Source organism: Carassius carassius, chromosome 19 (genome assembly GCF_963082965.1).
Source record: "Carassius carassius chromosome 19, fCarCar2.1, whole genome shotgun sequence".
Classification (NCBI taxonomy): domain Eukaryota; kingdom Metazoa; phylum Chordata; class Actinopteri; order Cypriniformes; family Cyprinidae; genus Carassius; species Carassius carassius.
In genome coordinates this window covers 10,616,520-10,641,457 of record NC_081773.1, presented here as the reverse complement: position 1 = coordinate 10,641,457, position 24,938 = coordinate 10,616,520, and the positions used below count along the sequence as shown (strand labels likewise).

Here is a 24,938-nt window from a genome sequence, read left to right as displayed (position 1 = left end):
CTGTTCTCTGTTAAAGCTCAGGTAGACTTTTATCCCCTCAATAGCCAGAGCTGAAATCATTATCTGTTATATCATTCTGCATGAAAAAGCATGATTACATTTGTAGGTGCAAAAGTGCAGTTCTGAATATATCTGATTATTCCCTTAGAACTCTGGGTTGTTGTATTATAAAATGTTTTATGATATTTCTGTCTGTTAGCATCCCTCACCTCTCCTGCTGTTGTGTGAGAGTTGATTGAAATCTTGCAGGAGCCTCCACCATGGCAGTAAACGGTGGTCGTCATCTCACGTCTCTGCAAAAGAGCGATGATCTCCTCTTGCGAAGGCACAAACTCCCGCGCTTTCGTCTTCTTCAGCGACTCGCCAATGAACACAACGAACATCTCTATTTCTGTCCCAGGGAACAACTCCTTTATCCTAAAAAGTCATGGAAATCAGAAAATATTCATGGCACCAAATGCAAAACGTTCTGTGCTTAGAATCAGTGTTGTTATTGCTAACTAAAACTAAAACTAATAAAAAATCTGCAATCGAAATAAAGCTGAGATAAAACATAAATAAAGATTATTTAATTAAAATAAAGATTAAAATTGTAGATGTAAAATTAGACAAGTTTTCTTGGAAACTATTTGAAATTAATAAGTTTAGTACAATTATTAAGCTTACATTTATAAAAATTGTTATTAAGTTAATAGAAATGTCAAACTAAAATTAAACTGAACTGAAAAAATAAACATAAAAGCCCATTTGAAATATGAATAAATATCATTATAATATATTAATAATATAACACTAAAATAAAAGTCTTTAGGTAAAATACCCCACAATTTTTAAGTTTCTTACAATGCTGTAAACTGATTGCTCTACGGAAAAATTCTTCATTTTTTGTCAAAACATGTCATTAACATAATTCATACAGATCAAATGTTGTGTTGCCACCCAACACAAATCCAGGATGGTCTATGTCACTGTTATAATTTTCAAAGGAAGCAATGAATTTGATTATTTTGGCTGATGTACAAGGGCTTGGGCCCGGCAGCTTTTCCCAACATCTTCCTGTATTTTCTTCACAAAGTGCACCACAATCCTTCATATATATGTTAAAAACACTAAATTCTTTATTAAAAGACCATGAAAATCTATGATTTAAAGAAAAGAAAAGACAGTAAATGTCATATTCAAAGAGCATCTACGACACCTTTTCAGGTGGAAGCGGAGGTATCTGAGGATGCCGCGGCTCGGAAGGAAGGTGCAGCTCATGCAGGTGAGCAGATGCCAGTGTGCACGGTTGGCAGGGCTGTTGGGCTGAGGCACGTGATTGGTTTGTTTGATCAGCTGACAGTACACTTCATCTCTAAGCTGCCGCAGATCTTGACATGTCTGTAAGATGCCTTGAATGATGGGCATTGGGTCTGACACAGCTTCCATCTCCTGTAATGAGTTAAAGATTTTGACTGCCTCATCTTGCAGGCTGGTGTAGCCTTTCTCCTTTTGCACTGCAGGAAGTGGGACAGAAAGAGCAGACAGATGGAGAAAGGGACACAGACACAAAGGATCAAATCCAGAGTTCAAAAAATAAAACTGTGCGTCACTGAGCAAATAAATCATCAGTGAACAATCCAACAATAGGGCCAAAATATGTCAACTGTATGAATGTGTGTGAACGATTAATAAAGGAATGCTAGTAAATAAACAGTAAGATAATATGAATGGCATAAGTGGCCTGCTCTCAATTGCCACAGATTATAATTTTGTCTTTTAGTTTGTAAAAGGGTAGTTGACATGCAATGACATGCATTTAAAAAAAAAATAAATAAATAAAAAAATAATAGCACTTCAGCTTATTTAAAAATTATTTACATTTACGTATTTATAAGAGGCTTTTATCCACAGTGACTTCATTTTCAGAGTCTGCATTTAGGGTACACATTTTGTTAGTTCATTACAGTACAGTTCATTCTCTGGGAATCAAACCCATGGCTGTGCTGTCATCACTATGCTCAGCTGAAACACAGGAGTAGATCAGTGTGAAGGAGAGACTCACAGCTGACATTGACCTCTCCGTACGGTAGAGGCAGCAGGGGCGAGTGCAGAGGGTGCTGCGTGTATCTCAGGATGGGGTTCCTCCAGTACATCTGCTCCACAGCCTCCACATTAAGACTGCTCTCCTGCACAACCATGAAAAGAACAAAGGCATTAGGGTTTGTTTATTCATGTAACACAATGCACATCCACTGATTACTGAAGATGGAAACACAGCACACAAAGGAATTCTGAGCTACATTTACATGACTGAAAATGACTCAAATCTGTTGCATAAATGTAGAACAGAAGCACGCAGAAATAATCAAATAAATAGAGAAATTAGAATAAAATAAGAGAAAACAGTCTGAGTGAACAGCACACAGAGCACCCATCCGTGTACCTCACTTAACACTACAGTTTTTGACCCTGAGGGACTGTCGGGGTTCGAGAGGTATCGGCTTCCCCAACTGAAACATGATTGTTAAGAAGATGAAAAACCTTACTCCATGTGGAATCGTGAATTCAATTTGATTTTTTAGGGTGACTGTACCTTGATATCTCGGATGAGTTGCTGGGTAGGTGTTTCAATGGGAACCTTGCTGTCAATGGCCACCTGAATGGCTGAAGCCCATCTCATGGCCTCGTTCAGTAGTTTGGTGTAGAGACGGTAAGAATGCTTTCTACCATGAACTATTATGTTCCAGTAACCTGTGGTGAACAGAGAAATTTAAAAAGGTCCAAAGATCATTTGAAGAAATCTTGTTTTGCAGAAGAAATGTGTGAACTCACCTGTCTCCTTGTAAACTTTCTCATCAGGTTGAACAACCGAGCAAAGGCTGTTGAGCACCAGTGTTCCCAGTTTAGAGGCGCTGCGCTCTGATGATTTATAATAATCCAGTGAGTTATTGGTCAGAACAAACCAGCGTTTCTTTAGCTTGAGAGATGTGCTCTTCCCACTGGACTTCATCTCTTTATGCAGCCAACCTGAAAAATTCAATAAAATTGAAATAAAACAGTGCTTGTGCATTGAGGACATGAATGACACCCATTTTTAAGTTTTTTTTTTACCAGGATTCGTTATGACCTCAATGATGTAGCAAGTATAGTGCTGGTAAATCTCTGTATCCTGTACAGACCGGTCTTACTCACCTCTCACTATGAACTCCTGGCCGTCTATTCTGGAGTCTCCTTTAGGCTTCTGCAGAAGGCCGATCCAGTGGTGCATTTCCTCAGGTGTGTCAGTGTTGCAATGGATCACACGGTTAGCAGTGATTATAACAAACGAGTTTGGCCTGGGGAAAATAAATCTTGTGAGTTTAAAAGGAAATGTTCTAAAATAATTCAAAATCAATAGGTTAAATATATATAGTACGGATGACACAGAAAATGTTATGTTTCTGGAATAATTTTAAGCTTGATAACACGCATTACCTGTCTGGATTGTCAGAGGCACATACAGAGTCAATAAGCCCAACATCCAGTGTTCCCTGAGGATGAAACGTCACATGAAAATATAATGTACATGTCACCTTTACATCACTTACAGGTGCTGGAAGTTAGATTAGTGTGAACACTCACGACTGCGTTCTTGGGGTTAGCTTGTTCGTGCTGCATCTGCAGAAGCTGTTCTGGAGTGGCACTGTGGACGCGGCTCAGCACATTGAACCAGCCACTGCAACACAAGCATGACAGGTATTAGGCAACAATACTTAATAAGTTTTAATGCTCCACAAGGGGGCACAACAGATGAATAGGAAAGTTGCACACATTGAATAAAGTCTATTGATCAGGCACATTGGAATAAAATACATATACATTTTAAATGTACCTTGCATCCTCAGGAGATTCTGCATAGATTTGGTAAGTCCTGTCCTCTGTCACAATATTCAGTGCATTCTCCTTCTCATGGTTGTCCACAATCTCCCTATGGGAAACACCACAGATTATCAGTCGATGAACATTAGAACAGTAAGCCATCAAATGGTCTTTTGCTTGTAAACATGAGGCAGACAGCCAGTTGCAGCAGCTATGCATTGCCGTTTGAACCAAACATCTGGGCACTGAGGTCTTACTTAGCAGCTCTGATGTCAATGGTTCCCTTCAGTTTCTCCTCACTGTCGTTCTCGAAATACATGAGTTTCGAGTCTCGGAGGACGAACCAGCGCATCTTCCAGTTCCTGCGGGACAGAGTGGACATCCCTCCACCTTTCTTGTACAGCCAGCCTGACTTGAGAGAATCCTGCTTCGCCCTGAACCACATGAAAGTCTCGTCTTTCAAAACACACCAGCGCCTGCGCCACGGGATCATCAGCCCACCTTAAAAAAGAAAAATAAGAAACGGCGCAATGAAACATTCATCTACTCTATCCATTGATACATTCAGTTTGAGCAATATCATCCAGTGATATAGCCATTAGCTAAACAGTAAGCAAGTAAATGGTAGGAAACACTCACTCTTCATGTACAGGTAGCTGTGGAAATAAGGAGGTCCACTTCCGTTTAGCAGATGCACTCTACCATTGGACACCTCCTCGTCTGTGTCCACATATCCATCATTCTCGTCATTGCTGTCAATGAACTGTGGGGGGAAAAGGATTGTGAATGTCAGTAAAAGGCTTGTACTGTACCTCTGTTAAAAAAAGTACAGACTTTACATTGTTACAAAATATTTATATTTCCAATGCTGTTCTTTAGAACGTTCTATTTATTAAAGAATCCAAAAAATATATCATGGTTTCAGACCCCAACATTTTGAATGCCAATGTATGTTTTGGCTAAAAATGGTTACACTGTAACCGTACACCCTGGAGCATTTTGCGTTTGCTGCAGTACGACATCTGTATTGCACAGTCTAATCCTACTAGTTAATGCAAACAAAAAGAGCATGACATCAGTAAATATCCTCCCATTGTTAACTGTCATGTCAAGTTTCACATTACACCCAAACAGAACCCGAATCAGGTTTCTGAGTTCAAATATTCTCCAAGAGTCAACAATCAAGCTGCTGCAGGACTGTGTTTGGAGCAGGTGTGACATGCATTGGCTAATCGTTGCACATTCTGGAAATACCCCGAAGGACAAAGACTCAATATATATCAAATCATATTCACCTGATCCCCTCATGCTGCTTTAGCAAATAAAACATGAATAGCTACAAGAAATCCAAAGCAATAATGCATTCATTATGGTATTATGCCAAGTTTAAAGGTCTTAAAAGAATTAGGACAAAGTGCTGAGTGTTTTTGTTTTGCTCCAGGCAATACCGGATCTCACTACCCTGACACTAAACTGTATAAATGTGATGAAATGCATATTCCTTTCATTCCAAATGCCTTACGAGGCGTTCACACTTTGCAGTGACAAAGCAGCTGGAAGTCGCTCATTTTAAGTGAAAGGCCACAAAGATGTTAAAGATGCCACAAAGATTAGCAGATCACAACTTTCTCAAAATCTCTAATCTTTAGTGACTACTAATGGACGTACAGACAGTGAAACGAACATGATCCAACAAAAATTGTGTAGAAACACAACAAACAACAACAGCCAGATTTGTAGGTCAACTAGTTGCCCATACTTGTGAATGTCAAAATTTAAGAGCAGCAGTGCTGTAAAGGAGATTAACTTATTCACGTGGGTTGTGACGCGCTGACTGTTAACATGCTGAGTTGGCACCAATAGCCTTCTGGGCAGCGCGCTGACATATTGCACCATTGCACAATGGGCATCCCGAGTTTAAATCGAGGATCTTTTCCCGTCCCCCCTCTTTCTCTCTCTCTCTCTCCCAGTTCGCTTCCTGTCTCCTCTACACTGTCATATCATAATAAAAACTAAAATGCCAAAATAAATCTTTAAAAAAAAAACATGCTGACATGTTGTCTTTAAAATCATGCCCTTTAAAGCACTGCTCCTAAGGCAATCCAAGCAGTGGTCAGACACAAGAAAAGTGATTCAGTTGTTACGCTAAATACATACACTGAAAAATAAATGTCTAATTAAGTAACTATAATATGGAGCCCCACACATGGCATGCTAAATTGCGTGCAGTATTTACCATTTTGTTGCCTCGGTTTAGAAATTATGCCCACGATTTACTTATTCGTTTCCTCGATTTGCTAAATCATGCACACGATTTATAAATCGAGAGAACAAATTAGTAAATTGTGCGCATGATTGGCAAATCAAGGGAACTAATTCGTATACTGAGGGAACAAAATAGTAATCATATGCACGTTTTAGTGCATCGAGGGAATTATTTCAATGAGCACAATTTATTTATTTTTTCCTGTCTGTGATGTGTGGGGTTCCGTACTGTAAGTTGCCTTGCCATATATAGCGAAACCGTAAAAAGGTTTAACATGTTGTACTGTGAAATACTGTCAAATTTGTTTGTTTTTTTTCCAAGTAAAAACACCATACCATATAAATACTTCTGGTGAGAAAAAGTAAAAGGACATTCCCAGATGTCCCTGTGTGAACTCACATAAGATTATATTTTATATTTATATTATAGTTATTAGTATAGTGTTTTATTTTGTCACATTTCCAGTCGTTTAGTTAATGTTTTTTGCATTACTTTAGTTTTGTGAGTTACCTTGATGTTGTTTTGTCTTTGTGTGTGTGACCCTGTGCACTCTCTCTACAATTATTAGTCATGTTTTATAGACAGGCCACTTACTTTGAACTCTGACTCATCATTTGGTTTTCTGTTTCCACTTGCAATATTATGGCGGTTATTGGTGTAAGGTATTAAGCAGATTTTGATAGTTCTAGTAGAATCACTTGAAATATAAAATTATAGGATATGTAAATTATGATGTTTGTTACAACTCCTGTTCTGTGTGTGTGTGTGTGTGTGTGTGTGTGTGTATATATATATATATATATATATATATATATATATATATATATATATATATATATATATATATATATATATATATATGCAAGTGTGTTTTGTCTATTTTATACAAAAGATACAATGCCATCCCATAATACCTGAAACGTTGCCAACATATTACACTTCTGGCAACCAAGCCTGCCATTTTCTTACAGTGTTCGTTTCCATGTGATGGAGGGGGAAGAATGAGATGGGAGGGAGAAAAATGCAATGCTTTTTCTTGCAAACATGTGCATCCTAAAAAAATAGCAAAACTAGTGCATTTACCTAAAATTAGGGGTGTGAATTGGCACTGGTTTCACGATTCAGTTCGATTACGATTATCATGTCAACGATAAAGTGCAGTGTACTACTTCAAAAAGTATTTAAATGTTAACAAATGTATACAAATTTACTTAATTTATAACCCATAATAAATAGTACAGTCTTCAAAACTAAAACTTTCTGGACAGCTCTAATATACAACATAAAATCAAATAAATATAAAATAATTTTAAACTCGCATGACTGAAACGCGTATATGCGAATGACGTCATAGGCTATAATCGATTAAGGTCTATTACTGCATCAATGCAGAATCGTCCACGTCTGCAACGATTAATTTCAACACCCCTACCTGAAATGATGCATTTGTTCAAAAAAGCTCTGAAATATACTGATGTATAGTGAAATAAAGTGGCTCTCAGTGTGAACGCACTGTCAAAGTGTGAAAAGAGTGAACTCACTGAGTCTGAACTTCCTCTAAAGGAGTCTGTGCTGTTGTAGGTATAGGAAGATCTATGTAGCACTTCCTCGTCAGTGAGGTGTCCGTCATTAGTACTTCCTGCATCCCCACAGCTCCCCAGCGCCTCCTCAAACTCCTCTTGGTCATAGTCCGACTCAGTGTCGGGCAGAATACTGAAGCTGGTTTCCTCCACTGGCAGTACAATCTCTGTTACCGTCTTCCTGGTGTTTTTATACACCACTCCATAATCTCCCGTGGTTGATGGCAGTGCAGCTGGAGGAGGGGGTGGAGCTGTAGTTGGAGGAGGGGGAATGTCTGAGAGTCTGTTTTGTTTGATGGAGGAATTGGATTTTGGTCGCTCCATCCGTGCAGGTGAGGATGTGGCCACCAGACCTTCAGCAAAGGCTGGTGGTGGAGGTGGAAGACTGGAGAGAATCTCTTTGTCCATGGGCATGGCAGCTGGGAGAGGGAAGTCAGGGAGTGGGATACACTCGTCCTCTGCGTGGAAGCCTTCATCCACCTCTTCCTCGGCCAGAGGTGCGGTGGTTTCTGACGGGTCGTGAAGGTTCTCCTCGCTAGAGAGCGACTGCTCCAAACCTCCGAAGTCTAGCATCTCCAGGAACTCAGTGGCCACACGTGAAGCCTCTTTCTCCAAGCGGTAGATCTCGGCGTCCCTCTTCTGCTGCAGGTCGTCTCTGGAGCTGTCGTTTAGCAAGGACACCCCTTCGTCTCTCTGTCTCTGCAGCCGTTCAATCTCTCGCTCCAGCCGCAGGATCGCCTCCATCTGACGACTCTCCTCTTCAGACGAGTACTGGCACAGGCTTTGGGACACGTCCTTCTAGAATATAGGGGAGGGATAGTGAGGACACGCCAAATATATAAAGTTCTTTCTGTCAATCCCAAAAAAATTTCAGATTCAATGAAAAAGCCCAATGCTTTAACATACACTATGGTTATTCCATGGTATTTTTTTTTTCAGTTTTGGTATTATGTAAACATCATGCTACATGAATATGGTAATCATTCACGTATATGAGTTAATGATATATTGTGTATTCATGTAAACTATAATAATAATAAAAAAAATCAGTTTGAAAAAAATATCATGTATAGCATTTCAAGAAAAGTTTAAAAACTCTAAAAATGTATTGTATGACTATCATGTAAAAAGAAATACAATCTTTTCTGTATATTTTGAAAATGTTAGTGTAGACAACTTTATTATTTCCAAAATGTTTTTAAAATATATTTTTCAAGTTAAAAAGTTAATTTAATTAATTTATTAAAAATACTATTAAGGTTTTGGGGATGTGCACCACATGACATTTTACAACCACAACTAACCTGACCATTTCCTAAAAGGGTCACTTTATCTGATTTTTGAGAGGCAGCTATCTGTATGATATATATAAAAAAAATAAACAAGAATTCTGCATGTTGGTCAGACCATTTAACTTAATAAAATAAAATAAAATAAAATAAAAATTAATAATCTACATATTAACAGGCATTGAAACAGTATTATAAAAATACTCTTACAAACTAGTTTCTCAAGAGGCTCTTTTTTAAAATCACCCTTGGATTTACCATTGTACTGTGATTTTACTACAGATTTTTTGTAAGTGAAGACAGAGATTTAGGATAATGCAAGGATATATCTTTCCAGGTTTTAAATCTCTCTCATAAGAATATAAAATCAAATGTCCAGTAGAAATAATACCTTGTGGTTGTGATGATTTTTCTCCACTAGACTCCTAATATGAGGCAAAACAGGAGAGAATCCTTTTAGACAGGGATTAAGCACAGTCCGGCAGCCAACACAGATTTTGGATGACCTAAATTAAAACTCAAACATTTGCCCGGATTGCGTTTTACCTGCTGTGCCCTGCCTCTCTATCCTCCAGTATCTGTTTGCTCTTCAGCTCTTCCTGCCTCCTGTTCGACTCTTCCTCTTCCTGCTGTATCCGTAAAGCCTCCTGTTCCTCCTCTTTCCTTCTCTGTTCCTCTTCTTGAAGCCTCTGTCTCTCCTCCTCCTCCCTCTTTCTCTCTTCCTCTTGTCTTAGTCTCTCTTCCTCAAGTCTCCTCAGCTCCTCTTGTCGTCTCTTCTCTTCTTCCTCTCTTCTGATTCTCTCCTCCTCTTCTCTCCTCTGTTTTTCCTCTAAGAGCTGCCGGTAGAGCCGTCGAGCGATCTGTCCGCGGATGTGTTTCTGGAGGACCAGGGCAGCGGAGCGGAAACGCTGGAAAGCTTGGCTCCAGAAGTGAGCGCGGTAGTTCTTTTGGATAGTGATGGTGCTGGTCCGGACTTTTTTATAGTTTTTTCTGGGAGAAGGAGAGTTGCAACATTAGAAAGCAAGCCTTTGAGGCTTCACCAGTGATTAGTTGACAGGATATAACAGTAATTATGAGTATATTACAGCTATTACTCAACATAATAAACAACTCTGTCATTAACACATCAGTAACTCATTTAAAAAGCAATCAGCATGACAAATATGAAAGAGGGTCATTAATATAAAACACTCTGGCTAGTTGGTGTCTGTGATAATAAAAGACATTTGATCTGTGTGAGCAGCTGTGCAACAGTTCTCATACATTAAGACCAGGCCACCTAAATCAGAAAATCTCAGATCTGACCTTTAATGCTAGACTTATACTAAACAAAGCCAAAACAGACACTTCAGCAATCCCCTAAACGACAACAGTAAAAGCAACCTGTTCGAAAACATCTTAAACTGGTTTGCTGGTCTTAGCTATAGTTCAAACTGGTCTCCAAGCCTTTCCCAGATGGTCTTAGTTTGTCAGCCAGATGTTTTTACAGATTAATCAGTTGACAAGTTCCCAAAATCCCTTCAAAAAAAAAAAACCCAGTAAAACTAAAACTAAACCACCATGGTTTAAGCATCACTTCTGAAACACAAAGTTGCATGTAAACCGACATAAAACCCCTGATTATGCCAAGACTGGCAAAAAAAAAAAAAAGATAAAAAAAACCATGTAAACAAATTCAGCCAGTATTGGCAGTGAAAAGAGTCTTCCCTCATTTATTTCCCTGCACTTTCATAATGATTCTAATCCACTTTGCATTGCTCTCAATTCACTGCTTCAGGCAGCCCTGCTAAATGATTTTGCTATGCAAACTTCCATCTCATTCACATATTCGATTATAGCAATCAAGTAACTCAAGTCACAGCCACAGTCTTTGGTAACTCCCCCGACCCCATTCAACAGAGCGTGTTTATACACAAACACATACAAAGCTGCACTAACCTTGCCACATAACTTAGTATGTGGGCCCGGATCACCATACCAGCCGCTGTGCGCACCTCCTCTCTTTCCTTCTCCAGCCTCTGCTCCAAAGCTTCCTTCAGGAACACCTGCAAGGCACCAAAGAGGAAAGACAAGGAGAGGGAAGTTTAGGTCAACTGATGGTTAACTCTCTCCAGGCGGTGTGAAGAGCACGTCTCCAGTGTGCTCAGCAGGCTACAGGCTACAGGGAGCTGAGCTGTGGAGCTCTGCCATTGTGCTGAAACCACAGCGCTCTGATTTCCTGTTACTGCTGCTGCTCGGGCTATTCCAGACAGACTGATGTGCACAGAGAGAGAGAGAGAGAGAGAGAGAGGAGGGGGAAAGAGTGGCTCTTGGCCAAAGAGCAGGCCACACCCTCACTCTCTCTCTGTCTCAGAGACAGAAGACATGAAGGTTTAACTCTTTACTCACTGACGCTGACTCATAGAAGAGAAACCTCTGAAACACTGGTGAATTAAAGGGATGATCTGCATAAATTCCTTCATAATGAACTCTAAATGTAAATGAACATTTATACTAAACAGTACTGGACATTGAGTAGTGTGACTCCAATTGAAAAAAGTTTTATACATTAAGGGATAGAGCAATCAAATCTCTGTCATCATTTGCTCACCCTAATGTTGTTCCAAACCTGTATGCATTTTTTTCTTCTGCTAAACACAAAAGATGATTTTAAAGAATGACCAAAACAGTTGATGGTGGCCACAGAACAAAGAAACTCGTACAGGTTTGAAACAACATGAGGGTGAGTAAATGCTGACAGAATTTTTATTTACAGGGTGAACTGTCCCTTTAAGTAATAAAATGACTTTTACTACAATGGTTTCACTCACAATAAATAAAAACTGTACTCAACATAGTTCAAATTTTATATTGTGCAGTTCACCCCTCTCAGTGTATTTCACTTGAAATGGCATGACTCGCTGTTTTTCACTGATGGTCGAAGAGTATCCTCACATTCATTGGCTGCCGCCTCTATAGATATGCTAGCAGAATTGTGTATCAGGTTATTTGAATAGAACAAATTAGACAATAAAAACACATTTTTTTTTATTATCCTTATCCAACAGAGACAATAGGAGAACTCAGTAAGAAAGAACATCAAAGGTAAAAAATATATATATACAAATTAAAATAAATCCTGAGTAGTGATGCCCAAGTTGATTTTCACACACCTTTCCACAAAAATAAGCTGGATGGTTAGATCATACAAGACTACAACAACTACTTCTAAATGTATGCACTGTCATAGTATGCACTGTTTTTCAGGAAATCTTCTCAATTAGTGTGCATGTTTTGTATTATGACTATAACTTGGACAAAATATATCCTCCATGTTGGCACTGTCATATGATCTACAGTCTCTGTTGAACGCCATTTATGAATGTGATGACTTCTTTCCCATGACTTCATACACACAGTAGGGCTCAAAAGTTTAGGGTTGGCACTATTTTTTGTTTGTTTGCTTTAAATGTCTTAAATATTTTAAATACAGTAAAACATTAATATTGTGAAATCTTCCTACAGTTTTCTATTGGAATACATTTCAAAATGTAATTTAATTATACGATGCAATGCTGAATTGGCATCATTAGGCTACTCCATTTTTCAGTGTCACATGATCCCTCAGAAATCATTCTATGCTAATTTGCTTCTTAAGAAACAGTTATTATTTATCGATGTAAAAATAAAAATGGTCATGCTTAGTAATTTTGTGGAAACTGTGATTATACCAACATGAATTGTCCATCAAAACCTGAGCTGAGTTGTTGCTGGTCACCTAGCATGGTCTTCATGCTTGAGCTGGTTTATACTGGTTAAGCTAAAAAGAAAAAGATTGATGGGAACACCAGCAAAGCAGCATCCGATATACATTATGTACTATAATGTACTTTCTGTACAGTCTATATATGGTGGCATTACCAGAATCATGAACACCGCATCATGTCTGGCCTCCCACAGATCTTTTAAGCTCATTGTGAGATTTCCTGAAACCGACGACCCAGATGTTCCTGTAATCAACGTCGCACAGCTGCAGACACACACACACACACACACAGGAGGAAGTTTCCTCGTCCACATCCTTCCACCATCCCATCCCCAAAAACCCTGAGCCCCGATCTAGGGATCACACTTCCTCAACACACAATCAGCATGGATATAATTACACACAGGTTGGTTTGTTTTGAGCAAGGAAACACAATCTCAGACCCCTTTCTTGATCTGAAGCCCCTCCCCTAACCTCCACCTCAAATTTGACACTCACGAAAACACCACGAACAAAAGCCAGCGCCACCGCTTAACAGGACCTGTAGTGAACACACATTCCCTGCTGATCACAATCACACACTCCTGAATGAAATCATAAAAGAAAACAGACCTCAAGCCATGATAACAACTATAACGACCCGCCGAACACGTACAGCAATGACGGCCGCAGTCATAGGTCACAGGCTGGAGCTTTGACTCCCAGCCTAGACTTGCTGGAATACATTAAACTGTTTTACACAAGAGAATGTATTTATATAGAAACATGAAACACATGTGTGGAACATATGTGTAAACACTGATCAAACAAACTCCTTTCAGCATTGCCTGATGTCTACTTCTAATAACGCTTCATGTGGCCCTATTACGACAGAATCCCAGAATCCTGACTACAATAGATCCCTGACTGAAAAAGACAAGAAGCACACAACCACCTATTCCCAACAGAACACAAGCTGGATATTAAAGATGGGTGTTTTTATTTAAATACTAAATAAGTGCCATATCTTTTATGTGTCTACCAATCTTGGCCCATGCTGGTTTAAGCTGGTTTATTGCAGGACCAGCTTAGCTATGCATTTCTTCCACAAAACTTACAGGGATAATATTTAAAAGAATGTTGGTAACCAAACAGTTGATGGTAGCCATTGACATCTATAGTATTTGCCAAATACAAAATAAATTGTTTTGTGCTCAACAAAAGGAAGAATCACATACAGGTTTTGGGCGATTTGCGGTTGTGTAAATGGTGATGGAAGTTATTTGAAGTTTATTTTTATTATAATGGAAGTACATATCCGCTTAGATAGCAGGACCTTCGAATGACTTGAACAAAGGGGGGCTGTGGAGTCCAAAGATTTGAGAAGCATTGCCAGACATGTTCTGTTCTTACTGCAAACAATTAATTGGCACACATTATTTCTAAGAGAGAATGTTTGTTTCCATATTCTTTGTTCAAAATGTAATAACTTGCTCTGCATCTCTATTGAAGTTAACCAATCGCCAAATAGATATTTAGGCAAACTCCCATAGATTAGGCTATATTTTGTAAATATCTAAATTTCAATATCAAGTTAATTCCCAATAGATACAAACCAGTTCATGACCTAAATTTTTTTCCCTCGCTGAATAGTTTGTTTCCATGAAAGCAAAACGAGTCAGGAAAGCTGATTCATGTTGACACTAAACTAGGTAAGATATCCTGTGTGAATATCCAAAACACAACATACTGTATGCTGGGAGCCAATTACACTGGTATTTTCAGAATGGGATAAACATAATCAACTGGTAACTGAGGGGAACAAATGCATGTAGGCCTGTTTCACAGACAGGGCTTAGACTAAGCCAGAATTAGCCCATTGTTCAATTAGGACATTTATGTAATATTTCATAAACGTGCTTTAGAAAACACATTACTGGTGTGCATCCTGAGCCAAAAGAAAGGCACTGATATATTTGAAGATCAGTCAGTGCAAGTTTCTTTCAGTTGACACAGCTCAGACTTACATTTTAGACTGGGACTGAAACCGGGGGGTAATGTTTTAGTGAAGTACTGTGTTGGGTGATCTGTAAGAGACTTTGAACTGTGCATTTTGGAATAAGATCTATGCATGGTCCATTAGACCAGATTCTGTCATGAAGACACCAGCTTTCTATGCGTCCATTAAGGGCAACAGGCTATTTAACAAGTATGATCATGGAGCCTGGTGGAGCAGTGAAAGCTGTAGGTTAAAGTAGCTGACCTTGAGTACATGACGTGCTGAGAACAGTTTGGAGCCATCCAGCTCTGACCCCACTGCTCAGAACAATGAAGCTATTTTACAGCTAAACAATTTGTAAAGCATGAGTCTATTCAACAGGGAGCGAGACTGCTTGTCCAGTGTGTGTATCTGAATTAATTTGTTTCACTGTCTTTATGCATGTGCGTGTGGGAGACAGAAAGCTAAATTCTAGGAAAAGGAGAAATAGTGCATTACGTTCAATCGTCTATTGAGGCCAATGATGAATTCAGATAAATTGTGCATTTCATGGCACATACCATCTGAAATTTTGCCTTAATGCTCCTTAAGTAGTAGAGCCTAACTGTGTACAGAAGTCATCTAATTGTTTGGTTTGAATTGGTTTTCCTTCATAATAACCCACATGGCATCTCATGACCGAAAGGAGCATTGACAGGTCATCACTGTTTCCATCTCAAGTTATTTGATTCAGGAGATCATTTCTCTGCTCCAAATAAAACCAAACCTAAAAACAAGTAATCACAGCAACACCGCATTAAGACCCCATCAAGCTTACAATGTGACCCCTGATAAAGAGATACCCAAATAAGCTTTCAGGAAAGCCAGAAACCACAAGACCGCAAAGGAAATAACACAGAGCATGCTGGATTCAATTAATTTAAAGAAAAGTGGTCTGAATCAAAGCACGCAAGAATGCCTTTTATTTACAGTGCCTTCCTGTTCCTTAGAAACCTCAGAGCTCCGCTTACTGTAAAAACAGACCGACTGAACTGCCATGCTTAATGTGTGGCAGAGACTGACTAAGGAGAGTGAATAACTGACTGATTACAAGATAAGAATGAATAGACACTGTTGAACAGAGAACAGAAAGTATTCTTTTCAGAGCTGCTGTGCTCCTGTTGCCAAACGCCCTTGAAGTGCTGAACTCTTGTTTCAGACCGGCTAGATCGGGATGAGTCATTTCAGTAAAGTGAGGGAGCGCAAAACTCCTTACCAAGATGTGGAGAGGGGTTTTTTGAGAGGGGTTAGAACAGAGGAAGTATGAGGAAGAAAAAGGAAAGAATGTAAAAAGGAAAGACAGAAAAAACACCATAAGACTGAAAAAATCCCCTATGAAAGTCCAAAAGTGTATCATCTGTGTGCTCGCTACAAAGAAGTCCCTCAGAGTACCATACTGGCAAGAATACGTTTGTGAATCCTTTGAAAATATCTGGACTTCAGCATTATTACTTATTAAATGTGTTCTGTCACAATTACAGACAAACACTAGTAACACAAACACTGTGTGATTGTTAAACAGGGCAGGGCAGTGTGGAAAATATAAGCGAATGACTAATTGGAGTCAATTAAGGAAGTGAGATTGGTAAAGTTAAAACATTAAAATAAAGGCACAAAAAACATGACTTCGACTAAATATATTCTTCTCAAGAATGACGGGTTAGTGTGAACCATACCTCGATCACAAAGGCTTTCACAGGACCATAACGAAGCATAACAGAGATGCACAAAGCTGAAAAAAGCAACAACTTGGATGTTCATTCATCCATGGTAGGATTCTACAAATGCTGAACATTCTGGACTGTTGCCACTCTCGCTAAGGCTGGGTTGACTATAACTGTAATATAATTAAGATCAGACCACATAATATGAGTTAGCAATGCAGAAATCTGGAAGTTTTCAAAGGGTTCACAGACTCTCCTTGCTGTAAAATGCCATGGTAATTAAACACTGTAATGTTAACACTGAACACTGTATGGTTTTTCCTTTTGCATTCAGATATAAATTCAAACGAATTTCAAAGAAAGTCTTTGCACTCTTGCACTGAGGTCTAGCACTGATTATTTATACTGGAACTTAAAACTATGTGTGTGAACATGTGTTGGTCACGCAACCGCACCTTAGTCTTTCCCAGCTGCCACTCTTTCTTTGTGACGTCATACTTCGTAAGCAGGTCTGTACATTTCTTCCTCTCGTCCGCCGTGTGGTTTTTGTCCCTCAGGATCATTGTGTATCTGCACAGGAAGTGGGCACAGTTTGAACACACATACATACATTCCACCTCACTCAATTCACTGCAAGAGAACAATGTACTGATAGATTCAGAAGAACTTCCCCGGTATTGTTCATTATGATTTCAAGAACTTTAACTTCACATTACCTTTCCAAAAACTGTGAGAGATCAAATATGTGCACCTGGAGCAGATTTTGTGCTTCTAACTGTATTTTGATGGACTGTCAGTGGTTTGTTGGCGATGTAGCTCACCTGCTGAGGAAGTCTTGGAAGGTTCTCCGTACAGGAAAGCCTGCTCTACGGATCTTCACTGTCTCCAGCATTCCGGAGTAACGAAGCTGATTCAGAACCACATCTGCATCAAATTTATTTGCGTTCTGGAAGAAGATCGAAGGAGATGTCCATCAGCACTGGCATCAACCGGCTAAGCCCAATATTACTTGAAACTGAATGGACCAAAACTCAATATTGAACAGTGGTCCTATTCCACTACTAGAAGTTAACATGAAATAGTGTTCATTATAACACATCTGATTTCTGTAAGCTGATGCAAGATTTTCTATTGGTTCTATGTATTGCTCTTTTCTCATTAGCAGTTTTTTTAAGATGAAGATGATGGATTTTGTGAGGTTTATGCTTAAGAGAAAACTGGGTAACACTTTACTTTATGCCTTAATGTATAATGCATTATAAAGGGTTATTAAAGGGTATTATAATTATTCATAATATGCTTTGTAATACATTATATCTTGTTGTAAATAATTTTAACAGAATTTACAATAGATAGTGTAACAATTAATTGATAAGTGTTATAATGTATTTACTGTGGTTACAATTATTCACAAAACAGTACAATGCATTAAGGTGCATTACAAGGCATAATTAATGCATAAAAATACATAAAGGCTCATTGTTAACAAAAAAGGACAAAAATCCCAATGGTATATTTTACAAAATGCATTCTCTGATAATAAATCTTAGTAACTTCTCTTAATTTAGTCAAATATATATATTTTTAAAAAGGCAAAAATACTGCTATAAAACATTGAAGAAAATATTTTTTTGGTAAGGGGAAGGAACTGAAAAGTAAGAGGGCTTGGTGATGTTTCACTGTTGCTGATGAAAGATTACAAAGACAAACATTTTATCTTCGGGATAACAAAGACCGGTTGAATCTTTTTCAATCTGACCAGGAATTTTTATAGGATCTATTTTGGTTTCATTCTGACTTTAACCATGACTTAAGCATGAGATAACAGAGATATGCTTGTTTTGATTTGTCACATAAAGAACAAAAGATTCCTTTGGGCAGAAAAAGGGGTCAAACACCAACGTCAGCCATGGGAGCTCTAAACTGGGATTTGATTATGTCTATTGTGTGAGGTGTTGCGTCATGTTTAGTGGCGATCTGTAGCTGGATCAGGAACGTCAGTGCCTGGTGTTCAGCTGCTCCCACACTGTCCTGTCTCATCAGGCCGTTTGATCGCTATGTTAGAGAGCGGGATTCGTTGTTGGTGGCCTGGACATCTGGTGCGTCTTAACAGCATGTTCCACTATTGCCATGTCCTTCATTTCAGTCAGCACAATCTGAACTGAAATGATCACGTCAGGCTAATGTGACAAGAGACTGAGGTGTATTTCTGGTCTGCCTTTGTAATTTGGACAGTTAACCTGGGTCAGGCATGAAGTATGCAGTACCACAGTTGTCTTTAAAGGGGCCCCAAAGTGAGGTGGGATGTGTTGTGTGGCATAAATGATAGAAAAATAGGTGTGGAATGACGGAGGAGGCCAGGCGCCAGACAAAGCCACAGCCGTGGTTCCCCTCCCTGAGGACAGTTATCACAGTTATATACAACAACCCCATCAGAAAAGCCAACCTGATCCTCTGCCCACTGAAACGAGAGTCATCTATGAATCAATGCAATCATAATGATTCCAGTAAATGAGCATTATTACAGCTCGATTGTGTCACATAATAAAGGGTAGAGGCTCTGCGTAATTTTCTGGCTGTTATCTCTACATTCCTCTGCTGCAGGTCAGGAGTGTGCTACTCCTCTCCGTGCCGCTGAAGTGGACAGCCGTGACCTCTGACCCCAGCACAGACAGGTTTGGGCTGCAGGAATGTGCTGGCGGTGGGGATGGGCCGCTCCAATCTGAGCAGATCAGCACAGTGACTCTATGTGCAGAGTGCTGCTGGCTGTACAGCTCCTCACAATGTGAAGATGCTAGATTGTCCTGTGTAGTTTCACTTTAACATAAGTAGAGGCCACTGCACTGATACTAATGATTTCTTAATCAGTCGTTTTTGACATGTTTTCCATGAGAAAAAAAAGTATTTCATTCGAAAACTTTATAAAGTTAATCCATTATAATTTCTTATGTTTGTGTGATTTCACCATTGTTATCCATCAGTTAGATATTTAATTCACATTTTAAGTCGTTGACCAGATTAACATTTCACTGAAAATTGCATTCTGCGTATAGAGTAACTGTGCATGTAACTAATAAAAATATCGAATCATAACATAAATCAGAAACAACATTATATACTGAAAACCAGTTAAAAAATTTGCCAGAGGCATATAAAACAAAATATGCTCATATTAAAGACACATTCTTTAAACACAAGTCTTAATATCTTATGCAGTGTTGCTTAAAGAAAATGTATCTTGTATCAAAACATTTTAGAAATTTTAAATTTTAGAAAATAAGACTTTAAAAAACTAATTTTTTTATTTGTTTGTTTGTTTGCAGGGGTTAAAAGTTTAAATAGCTGAATAGTTCACTTAAAAATCTAAATTCCCATTCATTCACCCTCATACCAAACCCATGTGGATTTTTAAAATTCATTTAACAAAAAAAAAAAAAGAAGAAATTGCTAATTATGTTCAAGGTGTTATTTGCCTGGCAATGAAAGCATATAGTGACCAGAGAAAGCCGAGCTTAAAAAAAAGTCACTGACAATCTCTCACATAGCTCTCAAATCTCATTTGCATTTATTTCTGCAAATTCAAATTAGGTGCATCAATATTTGGTTACGAGACAAGCAAGAACACTGCTGCTTGATGTTACTGACGCTAAACATTGCGGAACACATCTTGATGTGCCGGTATGATTATGCACATGCTTGAATATGATTCTGGAGCTACAGTGAAGGGGAAGGTTATTGGTGAATTGCAAAAATTTGGGTCTGTTCCACCAATAAATCTACTGTAAATGTGCGATCACTAATTGTCATTAACACAGCTCAAATCAAAGTAACTTTCAAGTGAAGCAGCTTTCTGTTGGTCAGTTTTTTTATTATGAACAAGCTGCTTTAACGTCACTTTTGGAAAATTTTCATGTTTTTATCAGCTGTTTGGACTGTCATTCTGATGGCACTCATTCACTGCAGGGAATCCATTAATGAGCAAGTGACGTGATGCTAAATTTCTTCAAATCTGTTCCAATAGAGAAACAAACTCATAGATCTTGGATGGCCTGAGGGTGAGGAAATGTTTAGCAAACTTTTATTTTGGGGTGAACTATAAGTTGCTCTTTGATTGTTGAAATATTTGGAAAGCATGAACATTCATTCAAATTTTCTTCTTTCGTGTTTGACAGAAGAAAGACAGTGAAACATGTTTGAAACAACATGATGGTGAATAAACAATGATGGACTTTCATTCTGGGTTGAGCTATTCATTTGAAAATTACGTTTTATAAGAATTCTTTTATTTTCTGGTTGATTCAGTAAAAAAAAGTAATATGCTTTGAGTGTGATATGGTTAGTACAAAAAGTGTCAATCCTACCTTCTCCATGTTAGGTTTGATGCAGCGCACAAAGAAAGGGTTGGAGGCACTTAAAGTGGCCATCAGTGCATGAAGAGAGTCCTGAAACACACAGACACAATAACACTAAATTACAGCCCTGCACAGGAAAGTAACAGCACCAAAACTGCCGTTCAGCAACCACAGCTGCTATTTGCTTGTCTGTCCCCTTGGCAAACACAGACAGTGACAGGGCTAGTATTTACTCGGTCACATCAAGGACCCTTCAACCTGGCACTCTGTCCCACAGTCTCAGACTGAGAGGCTCCAGTTCGGCTTTAATGACAGCGGAACAGGGGAACATGCACGGACCCTGTCAAACCCTTGTGCCTGGTTTGTGGGTAATCCCCTGGCTTTAAGAGCCACACTACAAGGGCAGCTGTCAAATCCCCTGCAAGGCAGTTATGACATGCAAAGCCCCGTAACCCCGCAAACGGGTAGATATACAGGGACATAGACAAGAGGACAAAACACACACACACACATTCATGCAAGGTACACACAGTCACACATGTGCAGGAAAATAAACAAAAAAATCACATATTTTAGCTCTGTTTCAAAACTTACTGAGCTGCCTTACTTACTTCTGCCTACTAAGGCAGCTGTCTTTTAAGGGAGCATCCTTAACCCAATAAGTAACTGACTTGAAACGTTCAACATAGGCTGCAATTCCTCGTGCCACACAAAAAGGACTTCACACATGTGATTTAACAACTGATTTCAATAGAGTGCACTTTCTAGAGTTTGATGTTAGCAAGTTGCTAAGCTAATAACACAATACTCAGATAGAAGTACATAACACATAAATGCTGAATCAAATAATCTATTTTTAATTACACTGAACTGTTTTGCAGATTTCTCACAGTATTAACTGAAATATGTTTTTCTTCATCCATCATCATGGATCTATTTTTTCAATGAGCGGTGTATTCTGGGAGTAACTGTTTATGTGAATCACGCCTTTTAACTTAATGAAAACTAGATATTTTATTATGTCTATAATGCCTTAAAATGCTAGGCTAGGTTTTAGGGCAGAACACGTCTCACAGCCTTCTTGTTATGATTCTTTATACGGTTGTATAAAAACATCAGATGGCACATTTATAGTATATCATCGATTGTCTCACCCTGAACTGAGAGCTGACGGTGGGTTTGCGGCGGGCAGTGCCCATCTTCAGAGTCTCGTCTCCATTCCTGCTACCAACACGCTCATACAGGTCATAGATGAAGTCAAGCCTGAGAGACACACACAACAGAGACAACATCTCTTACAAACATCATTCATATCAGAAGAAATGGAGATCAGCAACAACTGCTTTAGGGTAGCTGGATTTTTAAGTTCGAATTTAGATGAATGTATTTAGGAAAGTGTATATCTTAGACCCAGCAACTTTTTAAACAGCTTTTTGCCTTCATTACATGATTTTAAATGGTCCTTCAGTGTGTCAAATTTATTTTTAACTCTTTCCCCACCAAATACAGAATTTTCTGTTTCTGTGTTTTCCACATGCTTGGGTACATACAGTCATGGCCAAAAATATCGACACCCTTGGTAAACATGATCAAAGAAGGCTTTGACAATTAATCTGCATTGTTAATCCTTTTGATCTTTTATTTAAGAAATTCACAAAAATCTAACCTTTCATTTGGATAATAAGAATTTAAAATGGGGGGAAATATCATTATGAAATAAAGGTTTTTCTCTAATACACGTTGGCCACAATTATTGGCACCCTTTTATTTAATACTTTTTGAAACCTCCATTTGCCAGTTTAACAGTTCTAAATGTTCTCCTTTAATGCCTGATGAGGTTATAAAACACCTCACAAGAGAGCAGAGACCTTTCCTTCATCCAGAATCACTCCAGACCCTTTAGATTCCCAGCTCCATGTTGGTGCCTCTCCTCTTCAGTTCACTCCTCTTTTTTCTGTAGGGTTCAGGTCAGAGGACTATATAGCAGAAGCTTGGTTTTGTGCTCAGTGACCCATTTCTGTGTTGTTTTTGAGGATTGTGTTTGGATTACTGTATGGTTGGAAGATCCAAACATGGCCCATTATAAGATTTCTAACAGAGTCAGTCACTTACTGATTTTTTATCTGATGGTATTTGATAGAATCAAAGATGCCATGTGTCTAAACAAGATTTCCAGGACCTCCAGCAGAAATATAGGCCCACAACATAAAAAATACAGCAGTATATTTCATTTTACACACGGGGTACTTTTTATCTCTGTGTTCACCAAACCCATCTTAAGTGTTTGCTGCTAAAAAGCTCATTTTTTACTTTCATCTCACCATAGAAGCCATTCCCTTTAAAGTTCCAGTCATGTCTGATAACTGAATATGCTGGAGTTTGTTTTGGGATGAGCTAGGATAATTTTTCTTGAAGCCCTCCCAAACAACATTTGGTGATGTAGGTGCTGTTTGACTTTTTTTTTTAAGATTTCTGAACCCGAGACTCAACTATTTTCTGCAATTCTCCTGCTGTGGTCCTTGGAGAGGCCACTCAAACTCTCCTTCTCACCACACATTAGGATGATATAGACACACGTCCTCTTCCAGGCAGTTTCATAACATTTTCTGTTGATTGGAAAATCTTAATTATTGTCCTGATGGTGGAAATGAGAATTTTCACCGCTCTAGCTCTTTTCTTAAAGCCACTTCACTAATTTGTGAAGCTCAGTTATCTTTTGCTGCACATCAGAAATAGGTTCTTTGGTTTTTCTCATTTTGATGGATGATTAAGGGAATTTGGGCTTTGTTTTCCCTCCTCTTTATATTTCTGTGAAACAGGAAGACATGGCTGGATAATTTCATGTTTATAATCATGCTGGAGTGCTCAAAATTGTGAATATGAATGGGAATATACAGAGATATTTTACTCATAAGAATTTCTAGGGGTGCCAATAATTGTGTCCAAAGAGTATTTGAGAAAAACATTATTTCATAATGATATTTCCCCCCATTTTAAATTCTTATTATCCAATGAAAGGATACATTTTAATGAATGTTTTAAATAAAAGATCAAAAGGATTAACAATGCAGATTAATTTTCATAGCCTTCTTCGTTCATATTTACCAAGGGGCAGATATTTTTGGCCACTACTGTATTATCTATATCTCCTGAATAAGTCTAGAATGTGCCAATCAAAAACACAAATGAGGAAGATGCAGAAACTAGTAATCTTGTTTAAATGCACATGCATGTGAAAAATAAATAAAAAAAACAATAAAAAGCATATAAATGAAAACTGCCTAATACTCGAGAGTGAAATGTTAATCCATGAGTGGCAAAAGACAGCACAAGCTTTGGGGGTGCTGCATCTTAGCTTTTATCATTACACTGAACATGATCCAGACGTAGTATTTAATAAAATACAACTTTTTGCTCAAAATGATTTTTTTTTTATGAAACCTGTCTACATTCAAGTGTTGATAAAAAAGAATGTTTGAAGCTAGAATGAAGTAATATTATGGATAAAATTCCATGTAGTCTCTTAATTCAAATTTATTCATAAAAGCTTCATTAATGAATGATTTTAGATGCAGTATAGTATCACAACCCATGTCACAATGCTCAAAATATTTCTTAGCAATAGTTTTTGTAGTATGAGAAGCACCATTTACAGTTCATATATACATTATTGATCTCATGACAAGCTAAGGATGATAGGATCCACAGCACTGCTTAGAATAACAGAAACAAAGTGAATGATTTGTTACCTGCTGTCCTTCAGCATATTGAGAATATCATCTCTGAATGTGTCTCTGTTCTTCTCTAGAATGCCACGCACATCATACAGTACCTGACACACACAAATACAGTTACTAAATACATGTTCAATGACCTAATGATCATGCATACATTTATTTTATGGATGGAAAATATATTTTTAATTATAGATTATTTCATGTGTCTGTCCTAACATTTCAGCTGAAGAGAGAGGTTGATCGAGCTGCCGCATTTTAATGCAGTCACCTGTTGAGTATTACTCAGTCATGACCTCCGTGGCAACAGATTCCTCCACTGATCTTAACACAATGAAATAAACTCCTGAGCTGTAAAGTATGCAGCATCCACAACACATGCTGGTGGTATTTATAACGCCATCTTGATAATTACAATCTCTCATTTAAACAGAGAATTCATCCAAAGCTT

General features: G+C 38.4%; 1 protein-coding gene across 2 annotated transcripts in view; it reads right to left on the bottom strand.

The window, feature by feature from the left end:
- The window catches only part of myo10l3 (myosin X, like 3), a 72,824-nt gene that overhangs the window by 5,710 nt on the left and 42,176 nt on the right, over positions 1–24,938 (bottom strand). Inside the window, exons 16-35 of one of the 2 annotated variants that reach the window (XM_059499797.1) lie at positions 24,503–24,585; positions 21,908–22,016; positions 20,763–20,843; positions 17,223–17,347; positions 16,857–16,971; positions 10,914–11,020; positions 9,522–9,965; positions 9,367–9,400; positions 7,648–8,484; positions 4,480–4,603; positions 4,098–4,341; positions 3,854–3,949; positions 3,604–3,697; positions 3,457–3,512; positions 3,175–3,317; positions 2,815–3,009; positions 2,576–2,733; positions 2,045–2,168; positions 1,199–1,496; positions 210–417 (exon numbers count right to left, since the gene is read on the bottom strand). In XM_059499797.1, coding sequence (XP_059355780.1) covers positions 210–417; positions 1,199–1,496; positions 2,045–2,168; positions 2,576–2,733; positions 2,815–3,009; positions 3,175–3,317; positions 3,457–3,512; positions 3,604–3,697; positions 3,854–3,949; positions 4,098–4,341; positions 4,480–4,603; positions 7,648–8,484; positions 9,367–9,400; positions 9,522–9,965; positions 10,914–11,020; positions 16,857–16,971; positions 17,223–17,347; positions 20,763–20,843; positions 21,908–22,016; positions 24,503–24,585 — 3,675 coding nt within the window. The remainder of the gene's footprint in view (positions 1–209; positions 418–1,198; positions 1,497–2,044; positions 2,169–2,575; positions 2,734–2,814; positions 3,010–3,174; positions 3,318–3,456; positions 3,513–3,603; positions 3,698–3,853; positions 3,950–4,097; positions 4,342–4,479; positions 4,604–7,647; positions 8,485–9,366; positions 9,401–9,521; positions 9,966–10,913; positions 11,021–16,856; positions 16,972–17,222; positions 17,348–20,762; positions 20,844–21,907; positions 22,017–24,502; positions 24,586–24,938) is intronic. The other variant, XM_059499798.1, reaches the window with a different exon arrangement.